Source organism: Alexandromys fortis, unplaced genomic scaffold (genome assembly GCF_014885135.2).
Source record: "Alexandromys fortis isolate MF-2015 unplaced genomic scaffold, M_Fortis_MF-2015_v1.1 scaffold_53, whole genome shotgun sequence".
NCBI classification, from domain to species: domain Eukaryota; kingdom Metazoa; phylum Chordata; class Mammalia; order Rodentia; family Cricetidae; genus Alexandromys; species Alexandromys fortis.
Window position 1 is genome coordinate 5,673,290 of NW_026067939.1, and position 14,750 is coordinate 5,688,039.

At 46.5% G+C, this 14,750-nt stretch overlaps 1 protein-coding gene across 6 annotated transcripts in view; it reads left to right on the plus strand.

The window, feature by feature from the left end:
- Schip1 (schwannomin interacting protein 1) overlaps positions 1–14,750 on the plus strand; it is a 152,242-nt gene that overhangs the window by 125,956 nt on the left and 11,536 nt on the right. For all 6 annotated transcript variants that reach the window (XM_050147520.1, XM_050147518.1, XM_050147519.1 and 3 more), the window contains one exon: positions 13,798–13,915. In XM_050147520.1, the coding sequence (XP_050003477.1) occupies positions 13,798–13,915 (118 nt within the window). The remainder of the gene's footprint in view (positions 1–13,797; positions 13,916–14,750) is intronic.

The window sequence follows — 14,750 nt, forward strand, 5'->3', positions numbered from 1 at the left end:
CTGGGAGGAGGCGGAAACTTTTTTTCTTTTTTTCAATAATAAAAAAAAGATATTATATAATATATTTAAATCTGTTCTGTATCATTGCCATCACTCAGGTATAAATTACCGGTAGACAAGTCTTGGTTGTATTTGTTTCCAAGACAACCACGTGAAGTAATGCAGACTCTTTGAGTGCAGTTGAACAACTTAATGGGGATCCTCACTGTGAAACTGGCCAAACTGGGGCACTCTTGCCCCAGAATGCCATCAGATTGAAAGCCAAAGTATCTCCTGGTCTTTTTTCTCGGCCTGTGAATTGCAATAGAAAAGAAGCTTCCAGTTGTCTGGTGAAGAGTTGTCAGCCTGTCCGGCAGTGTCTGATGACCCAGGAGGGCAATATTTGGAAGTTTATCTAAGGATGAATCTAAGGAGCATTTCTGATTTGACAAGAAACTTCCTGATTGTTCCAGGCCGGAGATTAGCCAGGCAGAGAGCTGGTCTAAATGGCCTGAGCCCTGAGTCTGTGCGGAGCCCTTCCCTGTTCCCCTGATACTGCAGGCTTCTGTGGGATCGATTCATACATAGCATGCTGTTCGTGTGGTCCCTCCCCTGCCAGCCAGTCTGAAGCAGCACCTAGATTGCTCTCTCTGTGTGCTCCACTCTATATTCTATAGTTTCCATAACTCCTGTGCTGTTGCTTCCCTTCCTTTGAGTTTTTCTTCCCTTGACAGATACTAGTTTAATAGGGTTTCAGAAGAACGGGTAGTTAGTGGTATTCCCTATGCTATGGTTAGATCTCATGGAGGTTTTCAATATTTGTCTTGTTTTGATTTGTTTGTTTGTTTGTTTTTAAGACAGGACCTTACTATGTCCCTTTGGCTGAACTTGAACTCACAAAGAGTATCCTGCCTCTGCCTCTTAGTGCTGGGACCCGACTTCAGCAGAAATATCTTCTCAAATAAAATTCTATGAAGAAACCCCATATGTTTAAAATAAAATGTTCCTTCTCTGATCCAGGAGTACGGAACGTCGGGAACTGGGGTGCCTGGAATACTGATGTCCAGAGGATGCTGCCTCCGTTCCTTCCTCCTCCGCCTTCCCCACCCTTTGGTGCCTCTCTCCCTCCCCTCCCTAGAATTCCCAGAGCCACTCGAGACTTACAGCAGAGCCAAACTGGAAAAGCATCGGCTCCTCTTCCCCCTGGAGACAGCGCTGCAAACACAAATGTGCTTCGCGGTAGCACATAACGAGCTGCACTTGTTGGCGTGCCGTGGGGAGATTATTTATAGCCTGTTCCTTTCTCAGATGAGCTCATCCGCTGTGAGAACAGGATGACTTTTCTAGTTTCCCCTCAAGATGATATTTAATAAGCATTCTAAATGTTTCTAAGAAACATCTCTATATCTTGTCAATAGAAAATCTCCTCTGGTAGACTATCATCACCTTCATCAGCCATAATGTGGGGATGGGGGCAGACTCCAGGAAAGCTCAGTTGATATTATATAATGTGATCATTTAGGCTATAGGGATGTATTTTTTTTCTTTCTAAGTATTTTTATTGATTACTTTTGTTCCTTGTTAATTTCATACAATCTATAATGCATTCTGGTTACTATCTCCCAACATCTTCTCTGTTCCCCTCCCACCCCCACCAAACCCTACCCCAATCACTACCAGTCATTCCAAAAGCTTTTTTCCTGGGCTGCAAACACCTTGCCTCTTGCAGAAGTATTTGAGGGTGTCAGCTCCGTAGGACAGTACTCCAAAATGTGCCAGAGCGTATGCGTTAGGCTAGTTAAACAACCAGAACCAGGGAGATCGGTCCAGAATCTGCTGCCCCGAAGAGCTCAGTCCTCAGCAGGAAATGGAATGCTGGATTTACGGTTAATTGGCAGAGCCAGGCACGGGAACGCCAGCCCAGCACAGGGAAAACTGGGGCAGAAAGATTAAAGTGAGTTTGAGGCCGATACAGTAAGCAGCAGGCAAACTGGGGCCACCAAGTAAGACCCTCTCCAAAGCACCCCAAGTATTGGACTCTGAAGTTGTAAACTTGCTTTTAAGGCGGGGTCTACAGACACTAATGGGATCTCTGGAAAACCGATCTGCTTCCTGCTCATGCTTTTTAAAGGGTGGATACCAATTTACCTGCAAAAAGTTAGTCATATTCAGCACACGAGAGATTCTGAAGGGGTGTGCAAATCTGCGTGTGCCAAAGCCTCGGCATGTCCCCTGTGCTTTCGAGTTCCAATTTGCACTGGTCCGCTAGGTTTCAGCAGTGCTGGATTTTTCTAGAAATCGGCTCACTTAATGCAGTTTTTTAAAAAAGTGCCAAGCGGTTAAATGTAAGCTAGGCTTACCATAATCCCATAAAGACATTTTATGCCTAATATTATAGCCAGAGAACGTTGGGTATTGCTGCGCGGCACAGCCCATTAGACCTGACTCTACTGAGTGTGGCTTACATGGAGTGTCACATTTTCCTTCAAAATTTGCTAATCCAGCAATAATCACCTTCTTAAACTGAGACTGTCTGATCTTTTATCGTTTTTGAAAAGGGTCTTAACTGCTTAATAGGAAATAAGAAAAGTGGATTACCTATTTTTTTTGAAATACAATTTCCAAGAAATAGCAGGTTTCCTAATATTCTTGGGCGACAGGGAAAGGTCTTGCTATAAGGCCAAGACTGGCCTTCACCTCTCCATCCTCCTACCGCAATCCCCTATGTGCCGAGAGTATAGACACTTTCCGGCTTTTCTTATACTACTAGTATAATGCTTCCCTGTAGAACTTTTCCCTGGCCACATTAATGATGAGTTACTATTCTGTGTCTACATTCTGAGCTTGCATAGCTTAGTGTTGAGGGGATGGGAACAGGCCTGGCAGCTGCAAGGACACAGGGTGGAACTGGTTAATAGGCATCTAGGAAAGCTACCATTTTCAAACATTACAACCTGACATCACAAAGAAAACTTCCCCCTTCTCTCCCTTCTCGTTTCCTCACAGTAGCCACGGAGAAGTCTGGGTTTTCACTCCCTTCTTACTGAAACTCAAGGTGGGTTTTCCTTAACCTACATCAGTATAAAGACATCCTAAACAACCGTCTTCTTTATTGCTCTTGCAGAGCGATGGAGTAGCCTAGGCAGCGGTATCCCTCCAGGCTGTATGATAAAAACAGACTCCCCAGAGTGTCTTTGAGCAGCTGGTGTGAATAATGATTACTGTTTACTTATCTCGACCATCCCAACATCCCCCAAACCAAAATTCATTTCTTCCTCGGTGAATGTTTATTGGTGAATGGCAGAAGCAAGGCCAATAGCAAACACCTGGTTCCTCCTCCGCGTTTGGGCCGGAGGGCGGGAAGCAAGGCCAGTTCGGCTGAACCTGTAAGAGTGAACCCAGGAGGCTTTAAAGAAAAGAGATTCACAGGGGCTTTGAGTGTGCGTAGCACTGAGCCAGCATCATTTTCCAAGAAAATGAATCACAGTCTTGCATCTAACAGTAATAATTTTTGCATAATTTCCTAGAAGTAAGCGGAGTGGTTTGTGTCAGCCCAGATTGAGAGATTGAGAGAAAGGCTGACCTGTCTAAACACGGTGAGATTCACTCTGCGGCATCTTCCATGAGATAAGAAGTGACTTATTTGTCATGTGTGGTGTATCGTTTAGGTTTCATGTTAATTTCATGCACATGCTATTCATTTGTTTTTCCGTTTTTTTTCTGTTTTTGTTTTTTAATCTTGACATTGGTGGCACCAGCGTCACAGCTCACTGTGGCGCGGCATCTGCTTTTATTTCTTTTTGTCCGCTCACCTGGCACTCTACCGAAAACCTGTCTTTTCTGAACACCTTGCTTCAAGGAGACCGCTGGTATTCTCAAATATTATACAACTCCAAAAGGGAGCCAGGATTTAAAGTGGATCTTTTGAGAAGTAATAAGATTAAAATAGCAAAACAAATTTAATTATGTAAGCAATTCTTCTCTTTCACAAATCTGAAAGAAAACTAAATTGGTATCTGTGAAGTTTTCTTTGTCTAATAAATAGTCTTGCTTTACAATAATGCCTGTGACCCCAGATTAATTAGGTTCAATTAATTTTGTGCAGGCTGAATTTGACATCTCGCTAAAGGCATAACCAGCTGTACCCTGTCTTATGAATTTTTTTTTATCAACAATGAGAATTCAATTGCCTGAGCTGTTGCAAAAAGGGCTGGGGTGGGCATAGGGTTACATGTTATATTAAAAGTTGGCTTTGGTGGACAGCTGAATGTTTAATTAAAAGAGCTTCTAGGAGTTAGCTTTCGTTTTGCATAATCTTTGACAGGTTCTCCTGATACCATCAGTGAAATTTGCACTTTTTTTAGACAGTGGTCATACGCATGCGTTGGGCCTTGGGTGTACTAGATACTACTACTAGAAGAGAAGCCCACTGGCGGCAGTGAGCTGGCCCCCACTCATTAAGAGCATCTTTGCTTCTCTTTCACTGCTGGTGACTGAGCTCAGAGCCTGGTGCTTATTCATCAAGCGAGCTACATCCCCAGGCAACGCCATCCTTCAATTCAATCTTACAAAACTTCCCCGTGGCCCCCAGATTGTTCTCTTGCAGATTAACACGTGCATGAAACCCATGGAAGTTGTTTTTACTGAGAACACAAACCCTTGCATGTTGTTATTTAAACAGATTATGGGACAGGCTATCTGGTGGCCATAATTTGTTACGTCTTTTCAGATGTATAACAGACCCGCAGTTAAATAGAAAGCATCAGTAAAAACGCGTGTGTTGTTCATAGATGCTCGAGGGCATCCATTGATGTATGGTCAACCTCCCAGGGGCCACACCTGCAACAAAAACCAACTGTCCCTCCGTCAGAAGCTACATTGCCTGTTAGTTTCTCAGCTGAGGGTAGGGACTCATGCACCCCCTTCTCTCCTCCGTGCTAAAATGCTGACCTGCGTTATCATATCCAGGTCATGTGTAAGCAACAATAAGGCTGTGAGCTTCTGAGCACGGCAGTCCTATCCTAGACAGACACGTTAGCATCTGATGAAGGTCATATCAGAGCTGAACTCTACATCATGTGTGGCGCCAGGGCCTTGCTTGCCTCCACGGTGACACCCTCGCTGGGTGGATGCTGGGAACGGAATGTAGGACCTCTGCAAGAAAAGGGGCCCTTAACCACTGAGCCCTCTCTCCTCAGCCCCCAATCTTGAAAGGGGTGTTTTTAAGGTAAAGCTTACTATGGAGCCAAGCCTAAGCAACAACCTCTGAATGTGTCTCGGTGTGATCGTTAGCGAAGAGAAAGCTGTGTTTCCACGTGGAAGAGTGTAAGATAACTTGAAGCATTCGCCTACAAGGTAGAGTGGACCTTGAGCTTGGTGTGTGTGAGGCTCCAGGTCCCAGCCATCACCAAAACAAACCACAAATCCGACTAATCCAGTCACTGTCAAAAATCACCAAACACTGACCCTTCTCTGCCGTATTTTGCAGGAGCCATTTAGACACCCGACAAAGGAAAGCATCTTGGCCCTGCACGGCTCTAGCACGCAGTGCCTGGATGTCATACCAGAAACACAGTTCCGTTGCTGCCAGTTACCTAGGGGCTGTGGTTTCCTGCAGGCACAGGGAGAGGAGGTTGGGAGGGGCAGCTTGGGCGAGTGGAAGAGGCTGTCCACAGAGATGTTCACTTACAAGGAAGCGGGTTCCCGGCAGCCCACGTAGCATCTCCCACTCTCCACAACAGCTGCCAAAATCAGAGCCAGGGCTGACTCATGTGTGAGTCACAGCCCCTGCTTCGGTGTGGTCTGAGTCAGACTGCAGCTGTCAAACGTTGGGCCCCACTCACCTTTCCTCCAACACGGAGGAACCAACTCTCCTGGTCGCTCCTTTTCCTTTTTTAATCCTTGTTAACGGCCCACACATGACAACTCAGAGGCATTCAAAAGAGACAAGCTAATGTCAACTTAAAGTCTTCTGTCAAAAAAGAACTTAAGTAGATCGCCTCCCGTTTTGCATATGCTTAAGGAAATACTACTCTGTGTCTGTGTGTGTGTTTGTGGGATGAGGAGCACAGGTGTGCCGTGTGCAGATGACAGACAGCTCGTGTCGGTTCCTCCCATTATGGTGAGTCCTGGGGACTGAACTCATCATACTTGGCAGGAGGTAACTTTTGCCAAAGAACTACCCCATTGGCCTCTACCTATGCATTCTTATTTATAAAATTGAAATCACTCTGTAGCTACTATTTACGACCCTTTTTCCCCACTTAAGACGATACCAGGATGTTTCAGCCACTTTCACAGCTATTACATTCTGTGTGTGTGTGTGTGTGTGTGTGTATACATGTGTATTTGATAGCTGAACAATAGCTCATATTTCATCTTGTATTCTTAGCCTTTTCAGTTCCCAGCTTTTTGTTCCATGTTTGGTTTTATTTTAAATCCTTCCTTTTTTTTTTAATTATTTGTGAATTTATTCTACCCTTCTGAGAGTGCCCTAACCCCTCAAGAGGGAGGACTGTGACCTTGTGAGGGTTTTGCCTGTCTGGGACTTTGTTTTTCATATGTAAAGCAAGGCTCCCACCCCACGCTTCCCCTCTGAGTGGGGTAGGTAAAGTGCCCGGCATATAATAGATGTTCGCAAATGGCAACTTTTTATTTCATAAATAGGCTGCTCGGAAATCATCTGAACTCAATTAAGATGAAAATAGAGCACATTTGACATCTGGGAGAGACGGCTGTTTTATGCCTAGTATCCTAAGAGGCCCCATTCTGGTCTTCCATTCATACTGGCAAGTCTTTCTCTTGAAAATACATTTCCCTGACATTAAAATCCTGTAATTCCAAATTCAATTACATGGAAGTGGTCATTAGCAGAGGAAATTGACACTGATGGGGAGTGAGAGCCAGCAGCTGCCCGAGGAAGGCGAAGTATTTACAGCTCTCCGGAGCCCAGGTTAGGGAACGGGCCGATGCTCCTCCACAGGAGAGCTGGTGGATGGAGCCCCTAGTCCAGCTGCTTAAGCCGCTGAGAAGATTCTGTGACCAGGAGGCCTTAGCAGCCTCTTAGCTATACAAACAGAAGGCTTGGGAACCAGACTTAGAGGTGGAAGCAGAAAAGGGGGGAAAAGGGGAGTGTATAAGACCCTGTGAGGGTCGGTCACACATCACTGCCTTTAGAGTTATTTCTTTTTCTTTTAAGATGCCAGGTCAGGACAAGACATAAGATGGCACGTTCCCCCATCAAATTACCCATTCTTTGGCACATAGTTAGAGATACCCATTAGCTTCTCTGGTCCTCCAGGCTCTCTCCTGGGTTCCTCTCTCTGCCAGCCTTACTTCTTTCACCTGAAGCTCTGTGTTCTAACATTCCTGGCTAACACCCTATTTTATTAATTTTCAGGTAGCAAAAGTATTTGCTTTCGCATGTATGGAACAGGCAGCAGCCACCGAGCGTTTCTGAGTTCCTTTTCAGTGTGTGTGTTTCCACACACCTTGACTGATTGACTGAGTCTGATTGACGATGATTGATTGGTGAGCACTTGCTGCCTATTGAAAGACCTGCTTTTTACTCCTTACTTAACTGCCGTGCCTCCACTGACAGAGTCGAGACCATCACATGCCTGGAGGGCCCAACAAGAAGCTGGAATGAGTGAAGTCAGCCAAATAAAAACCAACAGACTGGAGTAGGACTGTAGCAAAAGGGGACAGCAGTGCTCAGCACCAGGATGCTGATGCTAGGGAGCTTCTGGAGCTCTTGTCTGATCCACACATGTGTGGATGGATGGATAGATGGATGGATGGATGGATGGATGGATGGATGGATGGATGGATGGATAGACAGGTGGATGGATGGATGAGTGGATGGATGGATGAATGGATGGATGGATGGATGGATGGATGGATGGATGGACAGGTGGATGGGTGAGTAAACCAATGGGTGGATGGATGAATGGGTGGGTGGATGGATAAATAGATAGATCAATAGATGGGTAAGTAGGTAGGTGAGTGGATGGGTGGATGGATAATGGGAGGATGGATGGATGGATGGACAGGTGGATGGGCGGGTAAGCGGATGGGTGGATGGATAGGTGGGTGGGTGGATGGATAATTAAGCAATCCTTTTCTCTACATACATGCTTAAGAAAATCATTTATGATGCTTTTGTGTGATGATACCATATGTTTAACCAGCAACATTTGTCGCTGGTACGTAGACAGCATGATTTTTTAAAAGCTCAGTAGAGTGTTTCCTATTTCTCAACTATACCTCATGGCAAGAGGACGTTTACATAATCCTACTAGAATAGAATAAGACATAGCATTGTGTTTTTCCTAACAAATGTGGAAAAGCAGAAACCACGTTCCTTTTCTGCTGTTTTTTACAACATCAAAAGGCGTTTCTTAGTTCTCAAGGTGAATGTCTACAGGACACAGCGAATGAGGAGAGAAAGAGGCAGACCTTGTGGGATGGAGAAGCATTTTACAGCTCCTTACGAAGCGGCGGTGCGGCCTCTTGATCTGCCGCCATCCCACATAGAGTGTAGCTAAAGATCACCCACAACTCTGTTCTCGCTTTCATCGTGACGTAGTCCCAGAAAAATGAAATGCATTTATGCATCCCCTTGGGTAGTTATAATCCATATTTTATGCTCCATCCCCTTTGAAATCAATATGAAACAGAAAAATGGCATGAAAAATATGGATGATTATTCATTATGTATAAAACCTTTGAATAATGCATCAAAGATCCATTCAAATAAATGGAAATAATGTATTCTAACAGCTTGGCCACAAACTAGTTGGAGATGTTGAGTTATGAATGGCCCAGCACGCCTATGACTCATAAGCCACACTGGCTATAGACAGTTAATGAGCAATGCAAGCTTGGAACCCATAGGCACATGGGAGTTCTTTCTTGCTGTTTCCCGAGTGAAGCCCTACAATTCCCTTGAAATTGTGAGCAACGATAGGAGGCCTGAGCCCTGTAGAATTATGCTCCCAGACACAGGCAGGATCTAGTAAATTAAAACCCATGATTAAGAGTAGCGTGGAGAGAAATGCCACTGGATTCAAAAGCCAGAAGTCCAGCGGGTGATCTCAGGCTCTGCAGCCTTGAGACATCTACCCATGGCCACAGTAATGACGCCATTGTCACAGTGATGGCGCCATTGTCACAGTGATGATGCCATTGCCACAGTGATGATGCCATTGTCACAGTGATGATGCCATTGCCACAGTGATGACGCCATTGTCACCGTGATGACGCCATTGCCACAGTGATGATGCCATTGCCACAGTGATGGTGTCATTGCCACAGTGATGATGCCATTGTCACAGTGATGGTGTATTGCCACAGTGATGACGTCATGGCCACAGTGATGACGCCATGGCCATAGTGATGATGTCATTGCCACAGTGATGATGTGTTATGAAATGCTCTGCCCTCAGGAGCACACAAGGTAAGCGTGTAGTTCTGCACGGGAGCCCACCAGTCGCCGGGCACTTCTGCCCATCTGAGTTGGACTTCAGCGTCTTCATTCAGTTCAAGGCCGCTAAGGTCCCTTTACTGCTCCCGCCCGAGTTCTTGTGTGTGCCTGGTGCTTTGGTTCTGAACTCTGAGATGAATTCACACATCCGCCAGCCGGAGAGTCCATTCAGAGAGTGATGACAGAGTTAAGGCACAAGAGCAGACTGGAAAATCTTCAGAGGATCATAAAAATGGGTCAAGGCGATGGCTCGGTGAGTGAGGATGATTGTTGTGCCAGCATTAGAACCCGAGTTCAAATCCCCAGCACCCACACAAAAGCTAGGCTTGACAACAGTGACTCTAACCAACTCCAGTATTGGAGGCGTAGTCAGGTGGATCCCAGAAGTTCAGTGACCAGCCAGCCTAGTCAAAACTTCAGGTGCAGTGGAAGACCCTGGCTCAAAAGAATAAAATGGATAGAGATAGAAGAAAACCTCCTCTGACTCCACATGTTCTCTTCTCTCTCTCTCTCTCTCTCTCTCTCTCTCTCTCTCTCTCTCTCTCTCTTTCTCTCTCTCTCTCTCTCTCTCGCTTACACACAGAATCTTATATTTTCGTGTATTGCTACCTAAGCCAGATTCTCATTTCTAGAACCAGAAAACAAGGAGGAGTCCTGCGCTTCAGAGCCACCCTCAGACAAGTCCTTAATCACCCTGGCCTAAGACCCAGGACAAGAACCTGCCTTACGGTCTTTTCTGCCCCTCTGGAAGTCACCAGGAAAGTGTAGAACCGTGAGGTTATTTCTCTCTGGAGAACATGGGTCTTGTCTCTCTGTTTTTAAAAGCCACAGCACTGACAATCAGACCTAGGGCCTTGCATGGCCTAACCAAGTGTTCTACCGCTGAGCCCTATGCCAGTTCCTTTGCTTTGGAGACAGAACTCCTCATGCAGGCCTGGATGACCTCAGCGCTCAGCCATCCCGCTTCCACTGCCCTGCTAGGATTACAGGGGTGTATCCCTGTGCCTGAAGAGCTGTTTTTAGGGTTTTTTGAGTTTTGTTATTGTTTACCCAATTGTCTACCACTGAGTGTGTTTTTGAGATCTCCTATGGCAGCAGAGAACTTTCTGTCTGATATCTCAGTCCCGTGTATGTTTGAATAATTTTCCTCCTAACTGCTCTTGAAGTCAGCACGGCCCTTGTCTGTCTGAGAGCCCATCTTCTCGCTGGAAGCCACACCTGCTGAGTCTCCCCCGTGCAATATCCCTCCCACTCCAGTGGTCAGCCAGCAAGACAGACTGCCAGTAATGTTTTATGCCATATTCTGCCAAATATCACTCAGAACATCAATTCGGGACTTTAGAGAGACAGCTCAGACCAGAGTTAGATCCAAACACCCATCTCTGCGGCATCCGACACCCTCTTCTGGTGTCCAGGGGCCCTCATACTCGTGCGTGCGAACACTCGTGTAGACACAAACATACCAATAAATCCCTATAAAACATCAGATGACCCTGAATGGGATATACTGAAATGTTTTCACTTAGCACTGTGCTCAAGAGATGGAGGAAGTGATGATCCGGAATGAACTGTCAAGTTCTTCCAAGTGAGGGAGCCTGACGCTGGAGACCCCGGGCCGTGCAGTTTTCAGAGCTCAGCCTTTCAGACAGCTGCATATCTCGCTGCCAGGCTGCCAGGCTGGGATGGGGATTATCGCTGTGACACAGGGGCCTTCACAAGACCTAGTGGCCCCCATCACCCTATAGCCAGGCCCCTGCTTTAGGGAGTGTGGTTGAATTGACCCGGAGGGAGCTGTCTTCCTCCTAAAATGCAATTAAAAGCTAACAGCAAACAAATCCCTCTTGAAACGGGAGCCCATTTAAGATGGCTTTCCTAAAACCCTCTCTGAATCGGCTATGATGTCACATCGTTCCTGCGAGTGATATCTTCGGTGATTACCACTGTAGGGCATGACCAGGCACTCCTGACCCGCCCAAGTGCCCTTCAGTTTCCCACGGGGCTACTGTGCTACTAAGGGGTTTTTTGAATTTGTACCTGAGGTGCTCCTCCACTTCCAGCAGCTGTGAAGTCTTTCCTTATACCCCTCCCGCTCTTAAAATGCTTATGGGCGCTCCTTGTGGGTGGGTGGCCAGTTTGAGGCCGAGCTGCAGAGTTGCAATCACATTTTCTTCAGAATGAAGATTCTGACCTTGGGCATCTTTAGCTTGGTTTTGTGATTCCGTTGCTGGTTGTTTTATAGTTTTACAATCTTTATCTCCAGCGGCCTTATGTATATCTAGGAAATGCTACGTAATCCTAGGTTCAGGTGAGATTGGCTTTTAAAATCTGTCCCTTCTCTCTGTCACCTTCCAAACCATCGATCTTGGTTTTATTGTTAGAAATTGCTCGATTCCTACTTTTTAGACAAACTACAGCCACCACAGATTTGTTAAATCCGCTTTGTCTGGATCAAAGGGAAACCCGAACATACCGGATGGAGATAGTTTGAGGGAAGCACGTCCAGGCACAACCAGAGGGCCAGCTACTTTCTAGTTATGGGCGACTTGAGCAGTCTCTCAGAGGGCGGACAGCATCGGGGATCGCTGTGAACAGGTGAGCAGTGTTAGCGGAAGGGCCTCGGGAGGGTCCTGTAGAAAGCCATAGTAGCCCCACGAGCCTCCCGGCCCTTAGCCCAGACTCCACAGAGTGGAGAAGGGAAAGTAGTTTATACGGAGCACTTGCCCCTTGCCACGCTCTGAACAAACCCAGGACTAGGGGCCCACTATAAAACCAGGCATCTCAGAACCTGTGGCCTGCTTCCCTCAGCCCTGGGCCTGGGATCCTTGGCTGTGTTGAGAGGATTGGAAGAGGATAATACCAGACTTACTGGGGAGAGCTGCTATTTTTTCCTGAAGGGAAAAATAAGTTTGAGCTTGTGTAATTACAGAATTTAACAGTAGGTGGCAGTACACACCCACCTTAATTGCAGTTCAGGCTGGGGGGGGGGGCAGTTAAATGGATCTCCTTGTTTTCAATCAAACATTTTTAAAATCAGTCATATGGATGCTCACCTTACTAGACCTGGATGGAGGTGGGTGGTCCTTGGACTTCCCACAGGGCAGGGAACCCTGATTGCTCTTTGGGCTGACGAGGGAGGGGGACTTAAATGGGGGAGGGGGAGGGAAAGGGGAAGCGGCGGTGGGGAAGAGACAGAAATCTTTAATAAATAAATAAATAAATAAATAAATAAATAAATAAATTTAAAAAATCAGTCATATGAGCAATGCCTGCAAAGTTTCTCTATCTATTTAGGATAAAGAAAAGCATACATAAACATAGGATATTAGATCCCTGTGGCAGTAATGACACCAGAGCAAATTTGACGTCCTCTGCCCCAAAGCTGGCTTAGACTGGCTCGCTGTGGTCCCTTCTGCCCCAGGAGTCTCCCCCTCTATGAGACTTGCTTCTCCACAAGACTGGCATACTAGAGATGCAGAGACTCATCAAATAGTACGGAAATGTGGTTCACCTTCGAAAACTGGTCGGGACTTAGAACCGAACCTGCGGTCTGGCCATGTTCATCGCCAGTGCTTGGCCCTTCTGATTCCGCTGCCAAGAGCATCCTTACTGGAGTTCCAGAATCCTGGTGTGATGAGCTCTCGAGAGGTGGATGTCCTTAAAGCTGGGTGTCGGAGGCGCTGTGCAGAAGCACGTGTGTTCAAGGCTGAACATGTTGGGGTTTCCTTACGTTTCTTGGCATGGACAAACCAGTGTCTTTGTCTTTGCGTGACATAAGTGTGCTTTCTCTGTTGGCTTTTGACACGTGATCTGGTCTTGCTGGAGGAGAAGGAGACTTTCTGCAGAGAGCTGGAGTCCTGGCATACCGGCTCCAGCGAGCTTCTTTGGGTTGTCCTTTTACACAGAATCCTAAGTAACATCACACAACGTTATTAGCTGAAGTCTGGTCATCTTGATTGACAGAATTGTAAACACAAAGCACCCTTGTGTGTGTGTGTGTGTGCCAACTACGTGTTTGCTCTTCATGGGATACTATAACATATACCTTTAAACCCCAAACGGATGTGGGCAGGAGAATGGAATCCTGGGAGTTCCTCTAATAAGATTTCCATTTCTAGGAGAGAGTAGGCTGAGGCAGGATTGCCAGCCTGGCCTACAGTAGCAAAACCCTGTCTCAACAATTACAACCAAAAAGGAAATGTAGGATGATTTGGGTCACTTATTTCTCCACATGAAGAACACATGCAGCTCTTCTCTGTTAGTAAACTCAGCTTGAGTCTCTAGGGCCAGGCCACAAGGAGCTGCTTAGAACTCCTGCCCTGTCTGCTTCTGCCCAGGTTGCAAAGTGGGATGAACCTCCAGATATGCTTCGTCAACGACAGCAGCAGTGACAAGGACAGCGATGCCGATGACAGCAAGACTGAAACCAGCCTGGACACCCCCTTGTCGCCCATGGTAAGTCCACACGGCCCCCCCGCTAAGCCATCGCCTTCTTTTCTTTCCTGGCTGTTGGGCTTGTACTCGTTGGGACCTAGGAGCGGCCATTCCCGGGAACTGGAAGCATCTTTGGGGTCGCGTGCTTCGAGAATTTGACCATGACTGACTGCAAAATCAAAGTCACGACACACAGTAGGGGTAAATAAGGTTTATTAAAGTTATTGACTTTATGAGGGAAATCGCCTAACGCTCTTAGAGAGTATAAAAGGAGGGTGAGCGTGGTGGTGTGTGCTTAGGGGGCTGTGGCAGGATGGTCCCAAATTCAAAGTCAGCCGAGGCCGCATAGTGAGTTCAAAACTGACGGGGGCTCAACAGAAAACTCCGTTCCTCATTAATATACATATGAAAGAATCCTTCCCTGCTGGATTTAGAACTAGGAGCGCAGCCCTTTCTCACACGTTCTAGAAGTTACGAATAATCACAAATGCTAGCAGCTAGCATGCCCCCCCCCCCGCGTGTTGTTCCTTTGTACCAATGGCCAGCAAGTGTGTGTTGGCTCCTGAGCATGGCGCAGATGCCATCAGACGCCTGCTCCCTGAAGACCATCTCTGACCTTGGCTCTGGGTTCCGCAATTAAACATGACCCCATGATAACTTCTGCCACTCTTTCTGTTTGTGCTCAAAACAGAACCATTCTGAATTGGGCCCTTTTTAAGGTGTCGTGTGACTGACTGGCCACAGTGAGGTCAAGTGGGTAGTGGAATTGTTTCCAGGACAGACAGACAGACAGACAGACAGACAGACACACACACACACACACACACACACACACACCAGCCATACTGAGAGAGGA